Genomic DNA, 20540 nt, shown 5'->3' with positions numbered 1-20540 from the left:
TTTATATATTATTATTATTTTAATTCTTTCTTTTAAATTGGTTCAACCGACAAATTTAAAAAGAAAGCCTACAAAAATAAATTGGAATCAAACGGACGGTTTCGTTTTGACTAAGGTTGAGAATTAAGGGAAAGGAAGAAAAAAAAAACTTTCCTTGAACCGGTGTTAATATTTCAAATCGTGCCGAAGTCCAAATGCATTTCCATTTAATATTTGTTTAAAAAGTAAATTTGAACCCACTCATTCAGTTCAGTCATTCTCTTAGATTGAAGCCCAATATATGTATATTAATTTAATATTTTTATTCTTTTTGAAACTAATACATTTTCAAAATAAAACTAAAATATAAAATCAAATTCAGCTCAATTTCTTGTTAACAAGGTATCATGTTCTTCTCATCTAATTTGTTAAGAACAATTAATATTTGATTGGTATGTTATTTTGTTTAATTATCATACTCAAATATATTTATTTTTGAGAAAATTTGAATAATTTCATTTATATATTTATTTGAATTAATTTTAAATACATGGTGTGATAAGGGAAATTTGAGGAAATGACCCTAATAACAAGCCTAAATGCACATGGTGTGAGCGCATAATTTAAATAGCGCTGATGACCCTCTTTTTTTCTGACGAAAATGTCCTTATTGTGTCAAGCATCCTCCAGTTGCGTGAAGCACCCGAGGACATTGTGAAAAGTCCACAATGCTCTTGCTATATAATTAAAAAATTGTCAGTTCTTCCCATTTCTTTTCATTTCTTTCTTTCTTGTTCTCTCTCTTCACTACCCATTCTCACCTTCTCCTCCTTCTCTCTAAAAAGACGACCCCCGACGACGACCCCCGACGACGACCCCCGACGAAGACGTCGGAATCCCAACGAAGGAGATGTCCGCTGCTACTGGTATTCTTCCTCCTCCTTCCTTTATTTCTTTCTTTGAACGCATTGTTTGTTAGGGTTTAGGGATTAGGGATTGATTAGGTGAATGCCACCGTTGCGGCGGAATCCGGGTGCGTCACGCAGTTGCGTAACGCAGTTGCTTCACGTAGTTGCGTGACGCAGTTGCGTGACGCAACCGAGTGACGCATCCTAATGTACTACATTTGCTGAATTAGTTGATATAATCTATGAGACGATTAATGTGCAAAAGTCTACATATGATTTAGTGATTAAAGTCATGTATGATCCTTCTACAAAACTTCCCCCTGTTGTTATTAAGGGAGATAATGATGAGGGGATCTATTTATCACGGTTGATTTCAGGTCAAAGTTTGTCACTTTTGTCACCACTTTGTGTCTCATTAGTATAGAAGTACCCAAGTCAAGATAGTACACTACCATTACTTACTAAAAAACTATACCTGACGTTGTTTCTCGAGTTGTTTCTCAACAGATTTTATTTGAAAATGAAAATGAAGGAGGAGGAGAAGAAGATGAACGGGCTCATCATGAACTGATTAATTATGAACGGGTTAGTGACTTCCAAGCTACTACTAGTCCTGCATCAGCAATTGCACGCACTCTGCACCGATCATCAATACCTACACTATCTAGTGCAAGAGCGTCAATGGGTACACCATCTAGTGCAAGAGCGTCAATGGGTACACCATCTAGTGCAAGACCGTCAATGGGTACACCATCTAGTGCAAGACCATCAATTGATACACCATCGACAGACCCGACAGACGTATCACCGACAGACCCTTCATTTGCATTGACATTAAATAGTGAAACCGTATTGGAAGTCGGTGCGTTATTTGATACTAAAAAAAAACTTCAACTAACGCTATATAAATATGCGATGACTTATCATTTTGAATTCAAAGTGAAAAAGTCAAGAAAACATCTTTGGTATGTGAAATGTATGGATGAGACATGCAAGTGGAGCTTACGTGTTGTGAAAGGTAAGTTTTCTGAGATGTTTGAGATTCGAAAATTCAATCAACAACACTCATGCTCAGTTTTGTCGAGGCCGGAAAAAAAAATGCAAACACCGACATGGGTTATTGGGCAGTGCATGAAGGGTAAGTACATGGACCATCACTATAACCACTTGCCTAAGAAAATAATTGAAGACATGCAGTCAGCTTATGGGATGTTTTTGACTTATAATAAGGCTTGGAGGGCAAGGGAAACGACTTTAAGGGCAGTGCGAGGAACGGTAGAGGATTCCTATGGAAAATTGTCTTCATACCTATACATGTTGGAGAATAATAATCCGTGTACCGTAACAGATATCTAGACAGACGAGCTCGGCCACTTTAAATATATGTTCATGTCTCTAGGCCTCTCAATTAGGGGTTTCAAAACCTTTTGTCGTCCCGTATTGTGTGTTGATGCCAGTTTTCTCAAGCACAAGGTGTGAGGTCAACTATTGGTGGTTTTTGTATTGGATGCGAATGAGCAACTATATCATGTTGCATTCGGCGTTGTTGATTTAGAGAATAATAAGTCCTAGACTTATTTTATGCACAAACTTAGAGAATCAATTGGATTAGTTGATGATATCGTCTTCGTATCCGATAGACACCCAAGCATCGCCAATGCCTTGTGTGCTGTTTTTCCAGAAGCAGACCATGGTGCGTGCACATATCACATAAAGATGAATATTATGGCCAAATTCAAAACTGATAATTGTCATGTGGAGTTTGATATGACTTCTCGTGCGTACACTATCCCCCACTTTAATCAGTTTTTTGACAAGATCAGGGTTAAAGATTATAGGATTGTTGCCTATTTGGAAGAAATTGGGTTTCAAAGATGGAGTAGAGCATATTTCCCCGGTAAACGATATAATCAACTGACAAGCAATTATGCTGAGATTTTTAATAGTCAGTGCAGGGAAGCCAGAAAGTATCCCATTTCAGCAATGGCTGAGTCTTTAAGAACAACATTATAAGTATGGTTTAATGATAGAAGAGAAAAAGCGTCCAACCACCAAGAATTTTTATCTCCAACGTATGAAAAGTTATTATGTGATGGTTTTGAGAATGCTAGATTCTATATCGTATCATCCGTTAACCGATTCGAGTTATATGTGCATGACTATGAGGCACATTTTAAAGTCAATTTGAAGCACAAGGACTACACTTGTAGGGTATTTGAAGTCTCCGGTCTTCCTTGTACGCATGCAATGACTGCTGCCCGTCACAAGAATGTGGTTTCTTATGACTTATGTTCAAGGTATTTAATCGTTTTGAACCTATTTTTTAATCGTTCTATTTTCCTTCTCATAGGTATTATACAACTGTATCTTGGTTGAATGCATATGCAGAGACATGTTATCCGGTTGGTGATAAAGAGAATTGGGATCTTCCCGATATTATCAAACAACACGTGTGGCTAAAACCACCTATGAAGGTTAAGAAAGGCCGGCCACAAACTAAACGTAGGACATCCCAAGGTGAATCTGAAGGACAACTTTCCCCATGGAAATCGGAGGAAATCTTCAACATCTTCAACCATATGGATGATTTTGACATTTAAAATCCGTTTTAGGTCAAATGAGAAGAGGTACTGGCAAATCAAGTATATCAGCCCGATCTTCCATGCGTCTTCCTTATCGGTGCATTTCATAAAACAAGATTCCAACTCCTGCATTCGAACTGTCATATTCCTTTTGAAATATTTTATCAGCAAGGGTGGACAACCTCGGCATTCATCTTTGTATTCAGGCAATCTATCGAAGTTGAGGCCTGTAATCAAGGCGTACTCTTTCATACCAAAAGTATGTTCCTCCCCATTCAAGTTGAAAATCATCCTATTCGAATTGGCCTTAACCTTCCGAAGCAGCAACTGATGTAAAATTGTTACTGAGAACAACAAGTCTGGGACTCCTTTCAATAAATACTGAAATTGGGAATTTAGAGCCCTCTCCATAAGATCCAGCGCTTCAAACCTATCAGATATTTTTTTTAGGGCTAGGACAGATTTCAATGAAATCCTACCAGGAAATCATAAACCATGAAGTCTGCCATCTACAAAAGGGAAAACAAAAACAACAATGTTTGTGAAAACCTTTCACAATAAATATAAACAAAGGAGAAACAACCGTCAATAGCTAGAAATAACCGTCACCTGCGTGACGCATCCTGCGTGACGCAACCACAAGACGCGACCCTAAAAACAAACATAAACCATGCATGAACCATTTGCAAACAAGAAACAACCTTAAACCCTAACATAAACGATGCATGAACCATTTGCAAGCAAGAAGCAACCCGAAACCTTAACATAAACCATGCATGAACCATTTGCAAGCAAGAAGCAACCCTAAACCCTAACATAAACCGTGCATAAACCATTTGCAAGCAAGAAGCAACCCTAAACCCTAACATAAACCGTGCATGAACCATTTGCAAGCAAGATGCAACCCTAAACCCTAACATAAACCATCCATGAACCATTTTCAAGCAAGCAAAACAAAAACCAACATAACTAAAAGTAACCTGATGAAGTTAGTGAATGAACGAGAAGACGAAGACGAGCAGGAAGAGTCGTCGAGGCAGGTGCGTCGTCGAGGCAGGTGAGTCGTCGAGGCAGGTGCGTCGTCGAGGCAGGTGCGTCGTCGAGGCAGGTGTGTCGTCGAGGCAGGTGCGTCGTCGAGGCAAGTGCGAGAGAGAGAGAGAAAGAGCATGAATAGTCGTCGAGGCTTATTTGGGTTTATATAAAATCCAAATAAATTTGACACGTGCAGCCAGCGTGACGCATCCAACCAACCAGCCTGCATTCAACGAATCAGGGCGAATCAATGACGTTCTGTAAAGGAAATCAACACAAACAATCATATGTAAAGGAAATCAACACAAACAATCATATGTAAACAACATTAACACAAAATATAAACGAATATAGTGGAAATTTTATCTTCGGTCGTCGTCGTTCGCCGTTGGAGCCACAGTTCGCCGTTGGAAGTTCTTCGCCGCTCTAGGCCATTGAATATAGTGGAATGGTCCACGGTACCTCTTTGATTGGTTCTTCGCCGGTGAAAAAGAAGAGAAAGTCTTCTCCGCCATTAGGGTTCACGACGGAGAAGACCTAGATGAGAGAGAAAATGAATCAAAAATGAAAAAAAAATTACGATTTTATAGGGTTTTGGTTGCGTCACGCAACTGGAGTCTCCGATCTTATTTGTCAAAAATACAATGGTATAATTTTCATTAAAAAAAAAGAGGGTCACCAACGCTATTTGCTATTTAAATTATCCCACACCATGCGCATTTAGATTTGTTATTAGGGTCATTTCCTCAAATTTCCCCAAGTTTAATATCATTAAATAAGACAGGAATGAACCTCTTTTTATCTCAGATAAACTACGAAGCTAAAGGACTTCTATAGATAAAGAAGATTATTTTGAATTTAAAATCAACTTTACCTAAGTATACCTTTTACATTTCTATCTCAAATTCTTAAAATTTTATTAAATTATGAAAATTTCTGCTCCCTGTCGTTATTATATTATCACATTAATAATGATAGATAATAAAATTTGGTGTCATTAGGTTGGAAATGATGTGACAACATTTTGATTGAATTTAAGAAATGAATTTTTTTCTCCTACTAAATTTTTAAGTCCTATCAAAATGTTGTCACATAATTTCGACACTATTAATGACATCAAATTAATGCTCTCTATCATTATTAATATCACATTTAAAATAGTCATATATATATATATATTTATATATATATAAATATATAAAATGATACTTAATTTTAAAAACATCTGAATTTCCAGGTCGAGTCAAGAGCTGTGGTTAATTTGGATATATTTGTGAGAGTAAATGAATACTTGGGTCGAATTATGAGTTGACCCGCCCATAAATTTAAAACGGTAAAAATAAAAAAAAATTATATATGTATGGAACCTAACAAAACAATTACAACCCTTTAACCAACTATTCTAATAAAACTTTATATTTTAAATTTAACATCAAATTTGATGAACACGAGACATTTTAACATTATAAATTCAACTTTTTAACTAACTAATATATATATATAATTATAATTATAATTATAATGAACCTTAATTTTAAAAGTGTTCGGATTGTCGGATTGAGAGCTGTAGTTAATTTGGATATATATATATATATATAAGAGTAAATAGATATTTGAGTCGGATTGTGGGTTGAACCCACATATAAACCTAAAACAATTAAAAATGCTATCACATTTTTACCGTATTTTTTTTTCACGATTTTTTTATATTATTACTTGTACAAATGCACATGTTACCTATTAGTTTTAATTGTTTCAATATATGCGGGCATTCAAAATATATGGTTGATGCAATTTTATGAGTTTGAATTGAAAAAGGATATGCCCAATTAATTTTATTAGTTAAGTGTCAACCCTAACACCCATAAGTCTGGGCCAGAGGGGAAGCAAACTATAACCGTTTCCATTTCCAATTTTTTCATTCATAATATTATTAATTATTTAATAAATATATATATTATGAATCAATTAATATTTTTTTTTTAATTTCTTATCACCATGTATATTGATAAGAATAATATTTTTATTCCTCAAGCTCTCTATAATTATAATTATATATTTAAGTTTAAGTTTATGATTTGTATAATTATTTTAATTTTATTGTGGATAAAATGCTTATTTGCATTGTGAATATTCAAAATTATATTCACTTAATAAAAATGCTATTTTAATTTTGTCTACCCAATGAAACACCACAACTTTAAATAAAATAAAAGACAAGTTTGAATAAATATTATACTTGTGGGAAGCAATGTTTTACTTAGTTGCTCAACTCTTGATCTCTAACATGGTTTTGCTTAGTTGTTTTTTCTTTCTTTTCATGGAATTCTTCTTGTCTTGAATACTTACTATTCCATTTTTGTTGCTATTTTTTTTGCTATTTTTTCCTTGTTTTAATTTCAATATTATTTAAATAATCAAACAGGTCAAAATTTAGAATTGAACCCAAAATTCCATTTTTAATTCCAAACAAAAAAATCAGAAATTTAACTTCTTTAATAAACATTTTCTCCTCTACTTACAGAAAATGAATAGTTTATTCCAATTTAAAATCTTTGAGTTCAGAAGGTAAGAGGAACAAGAGAAAATTTCTCTCAAATTGCATTCATAGAAAAAATACATTTAAAGGGAAAGGGAATTAAATTTCAGCTAAAAATGTGAAATGAGACTATCAAAGTTTATTTCAATTGCTATGTCATCCTAACACCTAAGGCCATAAAATGAGTCCATTTTCTGCTTCACATGCGTGGACAATTGAAGCAAATCCATGGTGAACCGTCCATCATCATCACAAGGAATGTAATCTTTGGCATTCATCATTTCCGACCCTTGAGAAATCCCTTCCTTAAAGCCCACATTATCAGTACTGTTAATGACAAGCATATGACCCTGGAATTCTTGATTTCCCTCAATTGAAACGTCGTGGCTAGAACAAATATGAGAATGAGATGACAGAAGAGAGGGAGCATGACCGGAGGTTGTTGAAAGCCCTCGAACAATCGGTGCTGAATAACCATGAGAAAAGTCTTTATTTCCTGATGAAATATTCTGGAATGAGATACCGGAGATAGAATTTAAGGCCACATGATCATGCCCATATAAGTATTTTGCAGTCATCGGATATGCATGGCAATCTTTATCAAACAAATGCGAGAAGGTTAATTCCACATCGGGCTTTCCAATTGTGGGGAAAATTTCAGGCTGCGGGCCACTTTCATCTTCGGTTTTTATATGTTTGATCCAGTTGCATGGATTGTACTTGTGATCACGAGTACTGATGCAACTTGGGGATAAATCTTGACATATAAAAGATGGTGAATTCCATTGAATCCTGTTACCTACACAACTAGCATAATCATATCAGAACTGAAAAAAAAATAAAAGAATACAAATGCAAAGCAATAGTTGGTACAGTAAATCCTCAAGAAACTTAAGCATGAAGAGTTGCAATAACCTTATTTTAAAACAATATTTGATCACAATCACAATTTGACTTTTAATTTAGTACTAGAGTTGTTTTTTTAGATTATGATCTAGATTATAACATAATTTTTACACTAATTTGATAAAAATATATTTTTTTTGTATAAAAGTATAGTGTTTTTTTTTTCTGAATCATAATGCATATTATTTACTATATCATATTGGATTTTTAAAAACATAATCATGATTCTTTTAGATAAAGTAAATGAATACCCAGACAACCCAATATATACAACAGATGTGATATGATTATTATAATGTGCCAATTTGATATCATGATTTTTCATATTAATCATGATATATAAAAATCCACATTTATTATAAGGTGTTTCAAACATCAAAATCATGTTAAAAATAATCAAGAAGGATAATGAAATCATGATGATTTTGACAGTTATTATAAGTTTGAAATAGTCTGAATAACATCATCAAAGCAACAAAGAGATATTGATTTTTCTTGTAAAGTTTAGGACATTAAATAAGCACTATAATTCACAAAAAGAAAGTGTATATTCTTATTACAAACTAGTACCTATATATGAGTGCAATAGTCTTCCATTTCTACCCGGATGGATTCCCATATGAGGTTTCCTTCTACGTTCATTGTGTCCGGCAAAGCGTTTGCGGCAGCTTCTCTTGCCATCGTCAAATTCACCCAACAAATGAAACCTATGAACATGTAATGTAATAAAGAAACAACCCAAAAACAGAGTTTAAAGAGGAGATAAGAAACGAACCTGCTGCATTGCTGGCAAAACCTCTGTTCAATGCCATTCACAATAACTTTTGCAGTCTTTGAATGAACCTCACAAACCTTGTGTCGTCTGTAATAGTCTTTAGATGAGGTTAGATCCTTTTTGCAACCATGAACTTGGCAATACTGAGTAAGAGAACTCAAACCCGCCTTAGATTTCTTTGTAGGAAACTCACAAAGCTTCAGATCAATGACCGACGAGTCTAAGCTACTAGATTCAACCACAGATATAGAGCTAGAGAATTTGGAGTTAGACTCATTCTCTTCACTAGAATCAACCCAAGGTTTTTTCTCCACTTCAGAAAAACCCAGTTCCATTAAACACTGGTTCCCAATATTCAGTTCCCATCCCATAAAACCATTTTTATCAGATATAGATTCATCATACACAAAACCCTTCCCTCCGAAGATATAGTTCCAAGACTCCATGAACTTACCAGATTTTGAAATTAGATGAACCAATGACAAATACCTTAACTCAAGCCAACAACTGCAGAATTAAAAGTCATCAACAGAACCCATCATACAATTAAATGATTAATCCATCTGCTGCATAAAGCTTCATCCACGGACCACAGTGAGCTGACAAGAAAGTAGAAATGGTAAAGGCATAAAAGCTAAATTGTATGGCCAGATGGTTGAAAGTGAGGAAGCAACTGCGGAAAAGAGAAGTACAGTTAGAGAGAAAAAGTGGGTTAGTGACAGAAAGAAGGAAAAAAATTGGAAAGCAGACCATGAGAGATGGAGAAGGATGGGAGGAGGCTTTTTTTCCTTTGAGTGGAGATCGTTGTAATTATGGGGTGAGAGGTTGGTTCCGTGGTGTGAAGGAGACACGATTTATTGAAAGGAATTTATGGGTCCTCCGTCAATCTTCTTCGTCCCCGGCCCTCCCCAAACCAAAAAAGGAAAAGGGCCATTTCCACCCTCCCTTTGTCTATTCGCCTCTGTCTGAGGCATTTTGCAGCATTTGGTAAATACCCAGCTAAGATCTTTTCCAAGGCGCAACCCCACCACCTGAAACACCGGAAAGACACAACCAAAAGAGTTTGACATCTAATAATGGACAATTTAATTAAAGTAATTAATAATGTACATTATATATATTTATATAAATAAATGTTGGAGAGGTAAATCAACTTCACTCCAAAATTATCCTCATTATTATAGGTATTTTCTCTTTTTATATATATATATATATATATATATATATATATATATATTTCTCTTCATTTATCTTTATTAATTAATTGTTTTTTCCTTCGCCATATATATAGGGGTGGACAAACCTACGGATCGGATACGATCCGGTATTTCGGATCGGATATCCGCCTCTATTTTTTCCAAAAATTGCGATCCGTATCCGATCCGGTATCCGACCACTATCTGATCCGAAAATACCGGATCGGATCGGCCAACCGGATACCCGCTGATCCGATTTTTTCATATTTTTAATTTTTTTTCATATGTTAGAATATTGAAATTGTTCTATTAAGGATTTCAGTTATGAATAATGACGATTTGAGAACAGATTCACAAATATATCTAAAGAAAAATGTAAAGAAAAACAAATAAAATAGACATATTTTTGTTTAGGTTTGTGGGTTTGTAAAAGAAAATGGGAGAAAACATAAGGAAGAGGGAGATTTTGTATTTTTGTTTGGGTTTCTAAAGAGAAGAAAGGAAGAAATAGATTTTTGTTTAGTTTGTAATTGTTTAATCATATTTTTATTTGGGTTTGTAAAGAGAAACGGGAAGGAAAATATAGGAAGAGAGAGATTTTTGGTTGAGTTTGTATTTATTTAATAATATTTTTGTTTGAGTTTGTTTATTTAATAAATTTTAAAAATCATCGGATCGGCTTCGGATATCCGAAATCTTTTTTGCCCGATCCGTATCTGATCCGGAAATCCGGTAAAGATATCGGATCGGATCGATATCCGAATCCGATCCATCGGATACGGATTTTTTATGGGATCGGCCGGATCGGATCTTTCGGATCGGATTTTTTGGCCACCCCTACATATATATATATATATATATATATATATATGGCCCAATTACCTATTGGGGCTCGAACTTTGAGCATTTTTACCATATGAGGCTCGAACTTTAATTTGAGCCATATGGGACTCGAACTATCAAAGTTTTGTCCATTTAGGGCTTTTTACTAAACGAACATTATGCCCGTTAAATTAATATGACATGGCATTTTTAATAAAAAAAAAATATATGCCAGCTGTAATTTGCACCCACACCCACACAAAAAGAACAAAAAAAAATCTCACTCTTATTAGTCTTTCACTCTCTTCTCTGTTTTCATTGTTCTTCATTTCTTTCTTTGCCAGTCTTTCTTTCTTCACATTCTTCAATAACTAATCCGTTCAATTAGGGAATTGTGTGAATCTTCCATGAAATATTACGACTAACTATTCCGACAACGAAGGTTAGCATTCTTTACTCGTCTCCCTCTCTCAATTTAGGGTTTGATTTGGCAATATTGAAGACGTGTCTTAAGGTTTACAACGATCAGTTCGTATTATAGGTTTTCAGATTGTTTGAGTAAAAATCATTTTGCGCTTTTTAGCTCGGATGAGATTTATTTGAAACACTATTTTAGGAGAGGAAGTCTTTTCAGCAGGAAGAACTTATGAGGTCTGGTTCATTGCTGGTTAGGTTTATTTTAAATTCCTAAGAACTCATTGTTTGTTTGAGGATATGCAACCATTTCCGTGTTATTTATTCTGAAAGGGCCTTAACTGATGAAAATTTATCCCATGACCTGTTCCCATATAAATTATACAAGAATACTTAGGAACACTTTGGTCTCTGCAAAGTATGTTGCAATGAAATTCCGTAATAGAATACTAACCTTCGTTGTCGGAATAGTTAGTCGTAATATTTCATGGAAGATTCACACAATTCTCTGATTGAACGGATTAGTTACGGAAGAAGATGAAGAAAGAAAGGCCGGCCAAGCAGTGCCGTTCCTGAGATTTTTTAGGCCTTAGGCGAAAGCACGAAATTGGGGCCCTACGCATAAACTTCACTTGTGTTTCACCATTGATCTTCAATAACCTTCTAATATCTATAAAGATGCAACATAAATTGTCAACGAAAGTAACTTCTTCTTGCATTTTTAGATGCAAAATCATTGATAATTGTATTGTAATCAATATATTCCAAAAAATCTTTTTCAATACATAAAATAGCAAGTTCATTCAATCTATCTTGAGACATCGAAGATCTTAGATAATTTTTCAATAATTTTAACTTAGAAAAACTTCTTTCAGCAGAAGCTACCTATTGACAATGTTAGTAAAATTCGATATACAATAGAGACATTAGGATAGCAATCTATTGACATTACAAAATCAAGAATTTCAGCAGCGGACATATCCAAACTAGGTAAAGCAACTTGTAGTATTTTTAGTTCAGAAAATAAATCACTCAAATTAACATCACACGTACCTTCATGAGAAAATACATTACAAAATGTGCTACACTTTTCTTTCAATTTGTTTTCATTCAATGCCTTCAACTTTCCAGAATTCATAAGGAACCCAAATAAGTCATTAAACTCATTCAATTGTTCAAACCTATGTTTTAGGGATGCAAGAGACATATCAACCAATACTAAAAAATAGTTGATCCTAAAAGATTCTTCTGGCGATTGTTGTTCAACATTAGAAGTATTATCATCAAAATATTTTCTAGGGATCTTCTTAACACGTTTAGTCGAAAAAACAGGATCTATGTCCATTTCACATGCAATATCATTTGCAATAATTAAACTAGAGACAAACACATCTATTCGAACTTCTCAAAAAATGCAATTAAGTTTTCCAATTGATTAATGGCAGAATCAATACACATAGATGATGACTACATTTTCTTACTAACCATATTTATAGCAAACAAGATTTCATACCAAATAACCATACCAAGTATAAATTTAAAACTTTCAATCATTGATGCCAAATTTTCAGATTCACTCTTTGATTTAGCATCATCACAAATATTATACAATTCAAGCAAAGCTTTCCTTACCTGAGGAGCTTGAAATCTGAGTGCTTTAATTCTTTTAACACGAGCCTCCCATCGAGTGTTAGATAGAGACTTTATAGTCATATTAGGAACATTATCAAGTAAAACTTTCCATCGCTTGGTAGAATTAGAAAATAATACAAATATGCGTTGTACAATTCCAAAAAAGCTAACGGACGTAACACAAGAACTAGCCATGTCACATAAAGTAATATTAAGACTATGACAAGCACATGGAATGTATAAAGCTCTAGGATTAATGTCAAGTAACCGTTTTTGAACACCTTGATGTTTTCCTTTCATATTTGAACCATTATCATATCCTTGACCACGAACATCATTAACATTTAAATCAAAAGACTTTAGGGCAGCAATAAGTTTGTTAAAAATACCTAATCCAGAGGTATCATCAATTTGCAAAAACTCTAAAAAATATTCTTCAACTTTACATTTCGTACCTGATATGTTCACACACCTCACTAGTAGAGTCATTTGTTCCTGATGACTAGTATTAGGAGTGCAATCAAGAATAACAGAAAAATATTTGGCCTCTTTAACATTCTTTATAATAGAATTTTGTACACTATTAGCCAACATAATGATCAATTCATTCTGAATTTTATGACTAAGATAATGATAATATATTTCATTGTTCATAGCACGTCTAACATGATCTTGCATTATTATATCAAACTCAGCAATCATCTCAAATAATCCTAGAAAATTACCGTTAGAACTTTGATTAAGTTTTTCATTTGAACCACGAAATGCCAAATTATTTTTTGCAAGACATTTAACAAAGCACATATTCTTACTAGTACTTACCTCCACCGGTCCCTTTCTTTCTTGATCTCAAGTTGCAATTCTTTATGAATAGTTTCATCTTGTTCTAACGTTTTCTTCAAGTCCCTCCAGGTTTTCATATTTTTGTAATGTTCAGCGTTGCGCTCATGCTCTTCAAGAATCCTACTAATATTTTTCCAATCCCTGCATCCTTCATTTGCAAGTGAGTTGCTATTGTGATTTAATTTAAATAACTTACAACAAAAGAAAAACACATTATCCACTGATTTTGAATAAACCAACCATTTCCTATCCATTTCTTCTCCATTACTTAACTTTTGAGAATAATGAAAATAAGAAGAGCGCCTAGAAATATGATCATAAGGAAACTCAAGATTTAATTCCCATCTAGGACCTTTTTCAACCAATAAATCTCTTGTTTTATTATCAAGATTATCCCAATTTATAGGATCATATATATCTACTATGGGTTTATCTACGAGAGAGATAGAATGGTTTTTCGTTTGACTATCGTTTTCGGGAATGATATTTATTTCCTTCACATTCTCATCTACATTAACTATATTAATTTCTTTAGCATTTATCGCTTCAGTGGAGTCTAAATTTTCAGAAGCTTTTGTTCTTTTAACAAACTTGTCAAGCGCACCACTTTGAGATTTAACAAATTGTTCTTCTAATTCTTTCCTTTTTCATTTTTTATATCCAAATAAATATTTTTTCGGCTCCATCAAACAAGTAAACTATTTTCAAAGATCTTTACGGCTTAACCACACAAATACACAATCTCAAAACAAAGCATAAAAATAAATAACAATCAAACCCTGATGTTGAATTTCCACTTTTAATGGTTAAACCTTACCTCAAGGCTCAACCCAGCGAAACAGAGCCACCGTCGAAATTATTTTGTTGTCGGTTTCGTTGTGAGTTTCTTTTTCGGTTTCGTTGTCGATGTAGGATACAGAGACTAAGAGAGACAGACATTAGGGTTTTCAATTTTTTGTTCTGATAGTGTTAGTTTGTTTCTCTATTTGGGCTATAGAGCCATGGGCCAAAAAATCTAACATAATAAAAAAAATTAAAGAATAAGAAACTAAAAATCATTACTAATACCTAGCATATATAAAAAAAAAAAAATGGGCCCCTTTTTGGTTCTAGGCCTTAGGCCGTGGCCTAGGATGCCTACCCCTCCGGGCCGGGCCTGCGGCCAAGAAAGAAATGAAGAACAATGAAAATAGAGAATAGAGAAAGACTAATAAGAATGAGATTTTTTTTGTTCTTTTTGTGTGGGTGTGGGTGCAAGTTACAGCTGGCATATATTTTTTTTATTAAAAATTCCATGTCATATTAAATTAACGGGCATAATCTCCGTTCATTAAAAAGCCCCAAATGGGCAAAACTTTGATAGTTCGAGCCCTATATGGTTCAAATCAAAGTTCAAGCCTCATATGATAAAAATGCTCAAAGTTATATATATATATATATATATATATATATATATATTAACAAAGTTTTATCATTAAATATTTTATGTGGGTTACTCTTTTTTATATATATATATATATATATATATATTATTAATTATTTTAAAATTAAACTTAATAATTCTCATCTAAAATATTATATATATTAATTAAATTTAACATTAAATATTAATTATAAAAAACTGTAAAATAATAAGAATTTTAATTATTATATTATATTAATTATAAAAACAATTATCTATATTAATTCAGTTTAATATTAAATATTAAATATGAAAATATGCAAGAATAAAAAAAGTTTCAGTTATCATATTATAATTATCTATTCATTTCATTTAACATTAAATAATGATTATATCAACTTATATAACTACAATTAAACCAATATATTAAATCAACCTGACTTTTCATCTTCTTCTCCACCCAAATATTTTCTTTCTATAAATAATCTTAGATCAATATGGTTCAATTGAAGAGAGAATAGTGATATCTCCATATCGACTCATAATATTCTCAATTTCACTATCATTATCATTCTTTCAATAATTGAATTTACATTATATTATGTTTTAACAATTTGTTGTTCACTGTTTTGCATTTTTTTCTAGGAATTTGATTGTTTCAGACATATACAACAACATCATCGGTCTTCAAACGTGTTATCTCTGTATCGACTCGTAATCTTCTCAATTTCTCTATCAATATAATGTTTTCAATAATTGAATTTGTATTATGTTATGTTTCAACAATACGTTGTTAACTGTTTTGCATTTTTTCTCAGGAATTTGATCGTTTCAGGTAGCTACAACAACGTCATACGAATTTCATCGATCTTCTTTTGAATTCGATCGTTTCAGACAACTGCAATAATATCCTACGCATTTCATCGATCTTCTTTTTAATCTGGTATGGTTAAAGTATGAGTAATGATAAAATTTCATGACTAATTAATATAATAAAAATAAATTTTTAAATGCATATGATCTCTATATTCTTAGCCTAAGATTTTTTACTAATTTTCAATTTTTTTTTGAAATATTATTATTATTTATTATATTGTTTAATTAATTTATTTATTATTCACATTATTTTATAATATTTTTCTTGATTATCTTATTTAATATATTCATATTATTTTAATAATAATGTGATTTAGTATGAATTTAATCATCGTCGTTTGTTAATTCTATCATCATTTATTTAGGTCTTTGAAACGTGTTTTATATATTAAATTAAATTTTATTATGGAGGACTTAGAAGAAAAGATTCGAATTTAATTTGAAAAAAAATGGGAAGTGAAATAAGACGAAGATTTGAAATCAAGAGAATGCCAAAGATTCTTTGCCTTAGTGAATTTAGAAAAAAATAATAATTATTATTTTTATTATTTCATAACACGGCCTAATAAGATATTTTATAATAAAATTATAAGTAAAATGATATTTTAATAAATAATATTAATATTTTAATTATATACAAAAAAAAATATATAATAAATAGATTATATATATGTATATATATATATATATATTCAAATAATATAAAATATATTTAACTTTATATTTTCACATGTTTTAAATTATTGATAAATATATATTATTTTAATTTATAATATTATTATAAATATATATTTTTTATACAAATATTCTAAAAATGAATTATTATTATTTTAATTAAAATAATAATTAATGTTATTGGTTAACCAAAAAAATTATATATATAATAACACTCAAGTATAAGTATATGTAGTTTTGAAATATGAATACATAAAAAATAAAAAAGATGATTTAGTATTATTTTTTAATAAATATTTCACACATATTTTAATTAATATTTTGACTTTTGATAAATAATAAACTGTTTTCAAAATTTTTGAGAGAATAAAGTAGAAGCTAAAATAATTATGATCAAAAGAGAAAAAACACAAATATATTTTACTAAAATATTATTTTTACCTATTTAAGATAAAGTGATAATTTACGTTAAAAAAATAGAAAATGAAATTAATTTACTATGACAAAAAAAAACTAAAATTTTAAATAAAATGACCATATTTGTAGTAATTTATTTCAATTGTATCTAAAAACAATTATAATAAATATGAGATTAAATGACTTCACGCACTATTAAAAAAAATGGAACAAATGAAAAAACAATATTGATACTATAAAATTTAAGTAATGGTTCGGTATTATTTTTTAATAAATATTTACATATATTTTAATTAATATTTTGACTTTTAATGAATAATAAACTGTTTTCGAAATTTGTAAGAGAATAAAGTAAAGCTAAAATAATTATGATGAAAAGATAAAAAAACACAAACATTAAATATTAAATATGAAAATATTAATTCAGTTTAACATTAAATATTAAATATGAAAATATGCTCGAATAAAAAAGTTTCAGTTATCATATTATAATTATCTATTCATTTAATTTAACATTAAATAATGATTATATCAACGTATATAACTACAATTAAACCAATATATTATATCAACCTAACTTTTCATCTTCTTCTCCACCTAAATACTTTTTTCTATAAATAATCTCACATCAACAAAGTTCAATTGAAAAGAGAATAGTGATATCTCTATATCGACTCATAATATTCTCAATTTCTCTATCATTATCATATGCTTTCAATAATTGAATTTGTTATGTTTCAACAATTTATTGTTCACTGTTTTGCATTTTTTTCAAGGAATTTGATCGTTTCAGGCAGCTACAACAACATCCTCGGTCTTCAAGCGTGCTATCTCTGTATCGACTCGTAATCTTCTCAACTTCTCTATCAATAATCTGTTGTTATTTTTTCTCAGAAATTTGATCGTTTCAGGCAGCTGCAACAACGTCATACGCATTTCATCAATCTTTTAAATCTGATCGTTTCAGGCAGCTACAACAACATCATACGCATTTCATCGATCTTCTTTTGAATCCGGTATGGTTAAAGTATGAGTAATGATAAAATTTCATGACTAATTAATAAAATAAAAATAATTTTTAAATGCATATATATCTAAGATTTTTTACTATTTTCCAATTTTTTTTTAAATATTATTATTATTTATTATAACGTTCAATTAATTTATTTATTATTCACATCATTTTATAATATTTGTCTTGATTATCCTATTTAATATATTCATATTATATTAATAATAATTAATGTGATTTAGTCTGAATTGAATTTAATTATCTTCGTTTGTTTATTCTATCATCATTTATTTAGGTTTTTGAAACGTGTTTTATATATTAAATTAAATTTTATTATGGAGAACCTAGAAGAAAATATTGGAACTTAATTTCAAGAAAAATGGGAAGTGAAAGAAGACGAGGATTTGAAATCAAGAAAAAGCTGAAGATTCTTTGCCTAGTGAATTTAGAAAAAAATAATATTTTTTTTTATTAATAGTTATTTTTTATTATTTCATAACACGCCTAATAAGATATTTTATAATAAAATTATAAGTAAAATTATATTTTAATAAATAATATTGATATTTTAATTATATACAAAAATATAATAAATAGATTATATATATATATATATATATATTCAAATAATAATAAATATATTTAACTTTAAATTTTCATATTTTTTAAATAATTGATAAAAATATATTATTTTAATTTATAATATTATTATAAATATATAGAAGCTAATTAAGACGAAGATTTGAAATCAAGATAGAGGTGAAAGATTCTTTGCCTCTCTAAATTTAGAAAAAAAAAATTAAAATTTTTATTTAATTATTTATTTTTATTATTTCATAACACATCTTAATAATATATTTTATAATAAAATTATAAGTAAAATTATATTTTAATAAATAATTTTAATATTTTAATTATATACAAAAATATAATAAATAGATTTATATATATATATATATATATATATATATATATATATATATATATATATATATATATATATTCAAATAAAATAAACTAAAATTTTGCTAAAATAATTTTGATTAAAAGAGAAAAAACATAAATATATTTTGCTAAAATATTCTTTTTGCCTATTTAAGATAAAGTGATAATTTACTTTAAAAAATAGAAAATAAAATTAATTAATTTAATAGAACAAAAAAAAACTAAAATTCTAAATAAAATGACCATATTTATAGTAATTTATTTCAATTGTATCAAAAAAAAATTATAATAAATATGAGATTAAATGACTTCACACATTATTGAAAAAATGAAACAAATGAAAAAACAATATTGATATTATAAAATTTAGGTAATGGTTCAGTATTATTTTTTAATAGATATTTCATATATATTTTAATTAATATTTTGACTTTTAATAAATAATAAACTGTTTTCGAAATTTGTGAGAGAATAAAGCAGAAACTGAAATAATTATGATTAAAAGATAAAAAACACAAACATATTTTTGTTAAAATATTGTTTTTGTCTATTTAAGATAGAGTAATAATTTACGTTAAACAAATGGGAAAATTAAATTAAATTAATAGAACGAAAAAACTAAAATTTGGAATAAAATGACCATATTTCTAATAATTTATTTTAATTATATCTAAAAAAAAATATTTCTATAAAAAACATATAACATATATGAGATTAGATGACTCCACACAATATTAACAAAAATGGAATAAATGAAAGAACAATATTGATACTATAAAATTTATATAATGGTTCAATATTATTTTTAACAGATATTTCACATATATTTTAATCAATATTTTGGGATTAAAAATAAACTGTTTCTAAATTTTTTAATAAAATATAGTAGAAGCTAAAATAATTATGTTCAAAAGAGAAAAAATACAAACATATTTTGCTAAAATATTATTTTTATCTATTTAAAATAAAGTAATAATTTACTTTAAAAAAATAGGAAAATTAAATTAATAGAACGAAAAAAATAAAATTTGAATAAAACGACCATATTTATAATAATTTATTTTATTTGTATCTAAATAAAATTTCTATAAAAGAAATTATAATGAATATGAGAATAAATGACTTTATACAATATTTAAAAAATGGAATAAATAAAAAAAAAATATTAAAAATTTTCAAACTTATATATTTAATATATACCGTATCTAACAATTATGATACTATAAAATTAATGTCAAAACACAATATAAAAACACAATATAATAGCAAAATTTATGTAATAAAATTCAAATGATTATTAATTTTTTATAATTCATGTGTAAAGATGTAAATAAAAAAATAGAACTTAAATGTGTTAATTTTTTATATAACAAAATTTAATTAAGATAAAAAATTATGTTTATTGTATTTGATAAAATATTTTTAAACTATTGAATATAATAATCATTAATATATTATATAGTGTAATTCAATTTATTTTTTATAAAAAATTTATTTTTTTAAATTTTATGTCTTAATTATTTCGCTTATATATTTGTCCATTTACGTCGCACGAAAATTCTGCTAGTATTATATACTGTCACGT

At 29.5% G+C, this 20540-nt stretch overlaps 1 protein-coding gene across 1 annotated transcript; it reads right to left on the bottom strand.

Annotated features, from left to right (window-relative positions):
* Positions 1 to 7201: 7201 nt before the first annotated feature.
* LOC124941813 (squamosa promoter-binding-like protein 6) lies at positions 7202 to 9687 on the bottom strand. Its single transcript, XM_047482169.1, has 3 exons — positions 8722 to 9687; positions 8517 to 8653; positions 7202 to 7839 (listed from the first exon to the last, which is right to left on the bottom strand). The coding sequence occupies exons 1-3, from the start codon at positions 9165 to 9167 to the stop codon at positions 7202 to 7204; spliced, it is 1221 nt and encodes a 406-aa protein (XP_047338125.1). The 5' UTR covers positions 9168 to 9687.
* Between the last annotated feature and the right edge of the window lie 10853 nt (positions 9688 to 20540).

This window comes from Impatiens glandulifera, chromosome 1 (genome assembly GCF_907164915.1).
Source record: "Impatiens glandulifera chromosome 1, dImpGla2.1, whole genome shotgun sequence".
Lineage (NCBI taxonomy): Eukaryota > Viridiplantae > Streptophyta > Magnoliopsida > Ericales > Balsaminaceae > Impatiens > Impatiens glandulifera.
The sequence above is the reverse complement of the archived record's forward strand: the minus strand, read 5'-3'. Positions and strand labels throughout refer to the sequence as shown.

What these genes read in the sequence shown, in the direction of transcription:
- LOC124941813 (XM_047482169.1), bottom strand. Translation starts at nt 9,167, where the DNA reads ATGGAGTCTTGGAACTATATCTTCGGAGGGAAGGGTTTTGTGTATGAT. An exon ending in TTTTGCCAGCAATGCAGCAG is followed by an intron (nt 8,654 to 8,721) that starts GTTCGTTTCTTA and finishes ACATGTTCATAG; the next exon opens with GTTTCATTTGTTGGGTGAAT. An exon ending in ACTATTGCACTCATATATAG is followed by an intron (nt 7,840 to 8,516) that starts GTACTAGTTTGT and finishes CTAGTTGTGTAG; the next exon opens with GTAACAGGATTCAATGGAAT.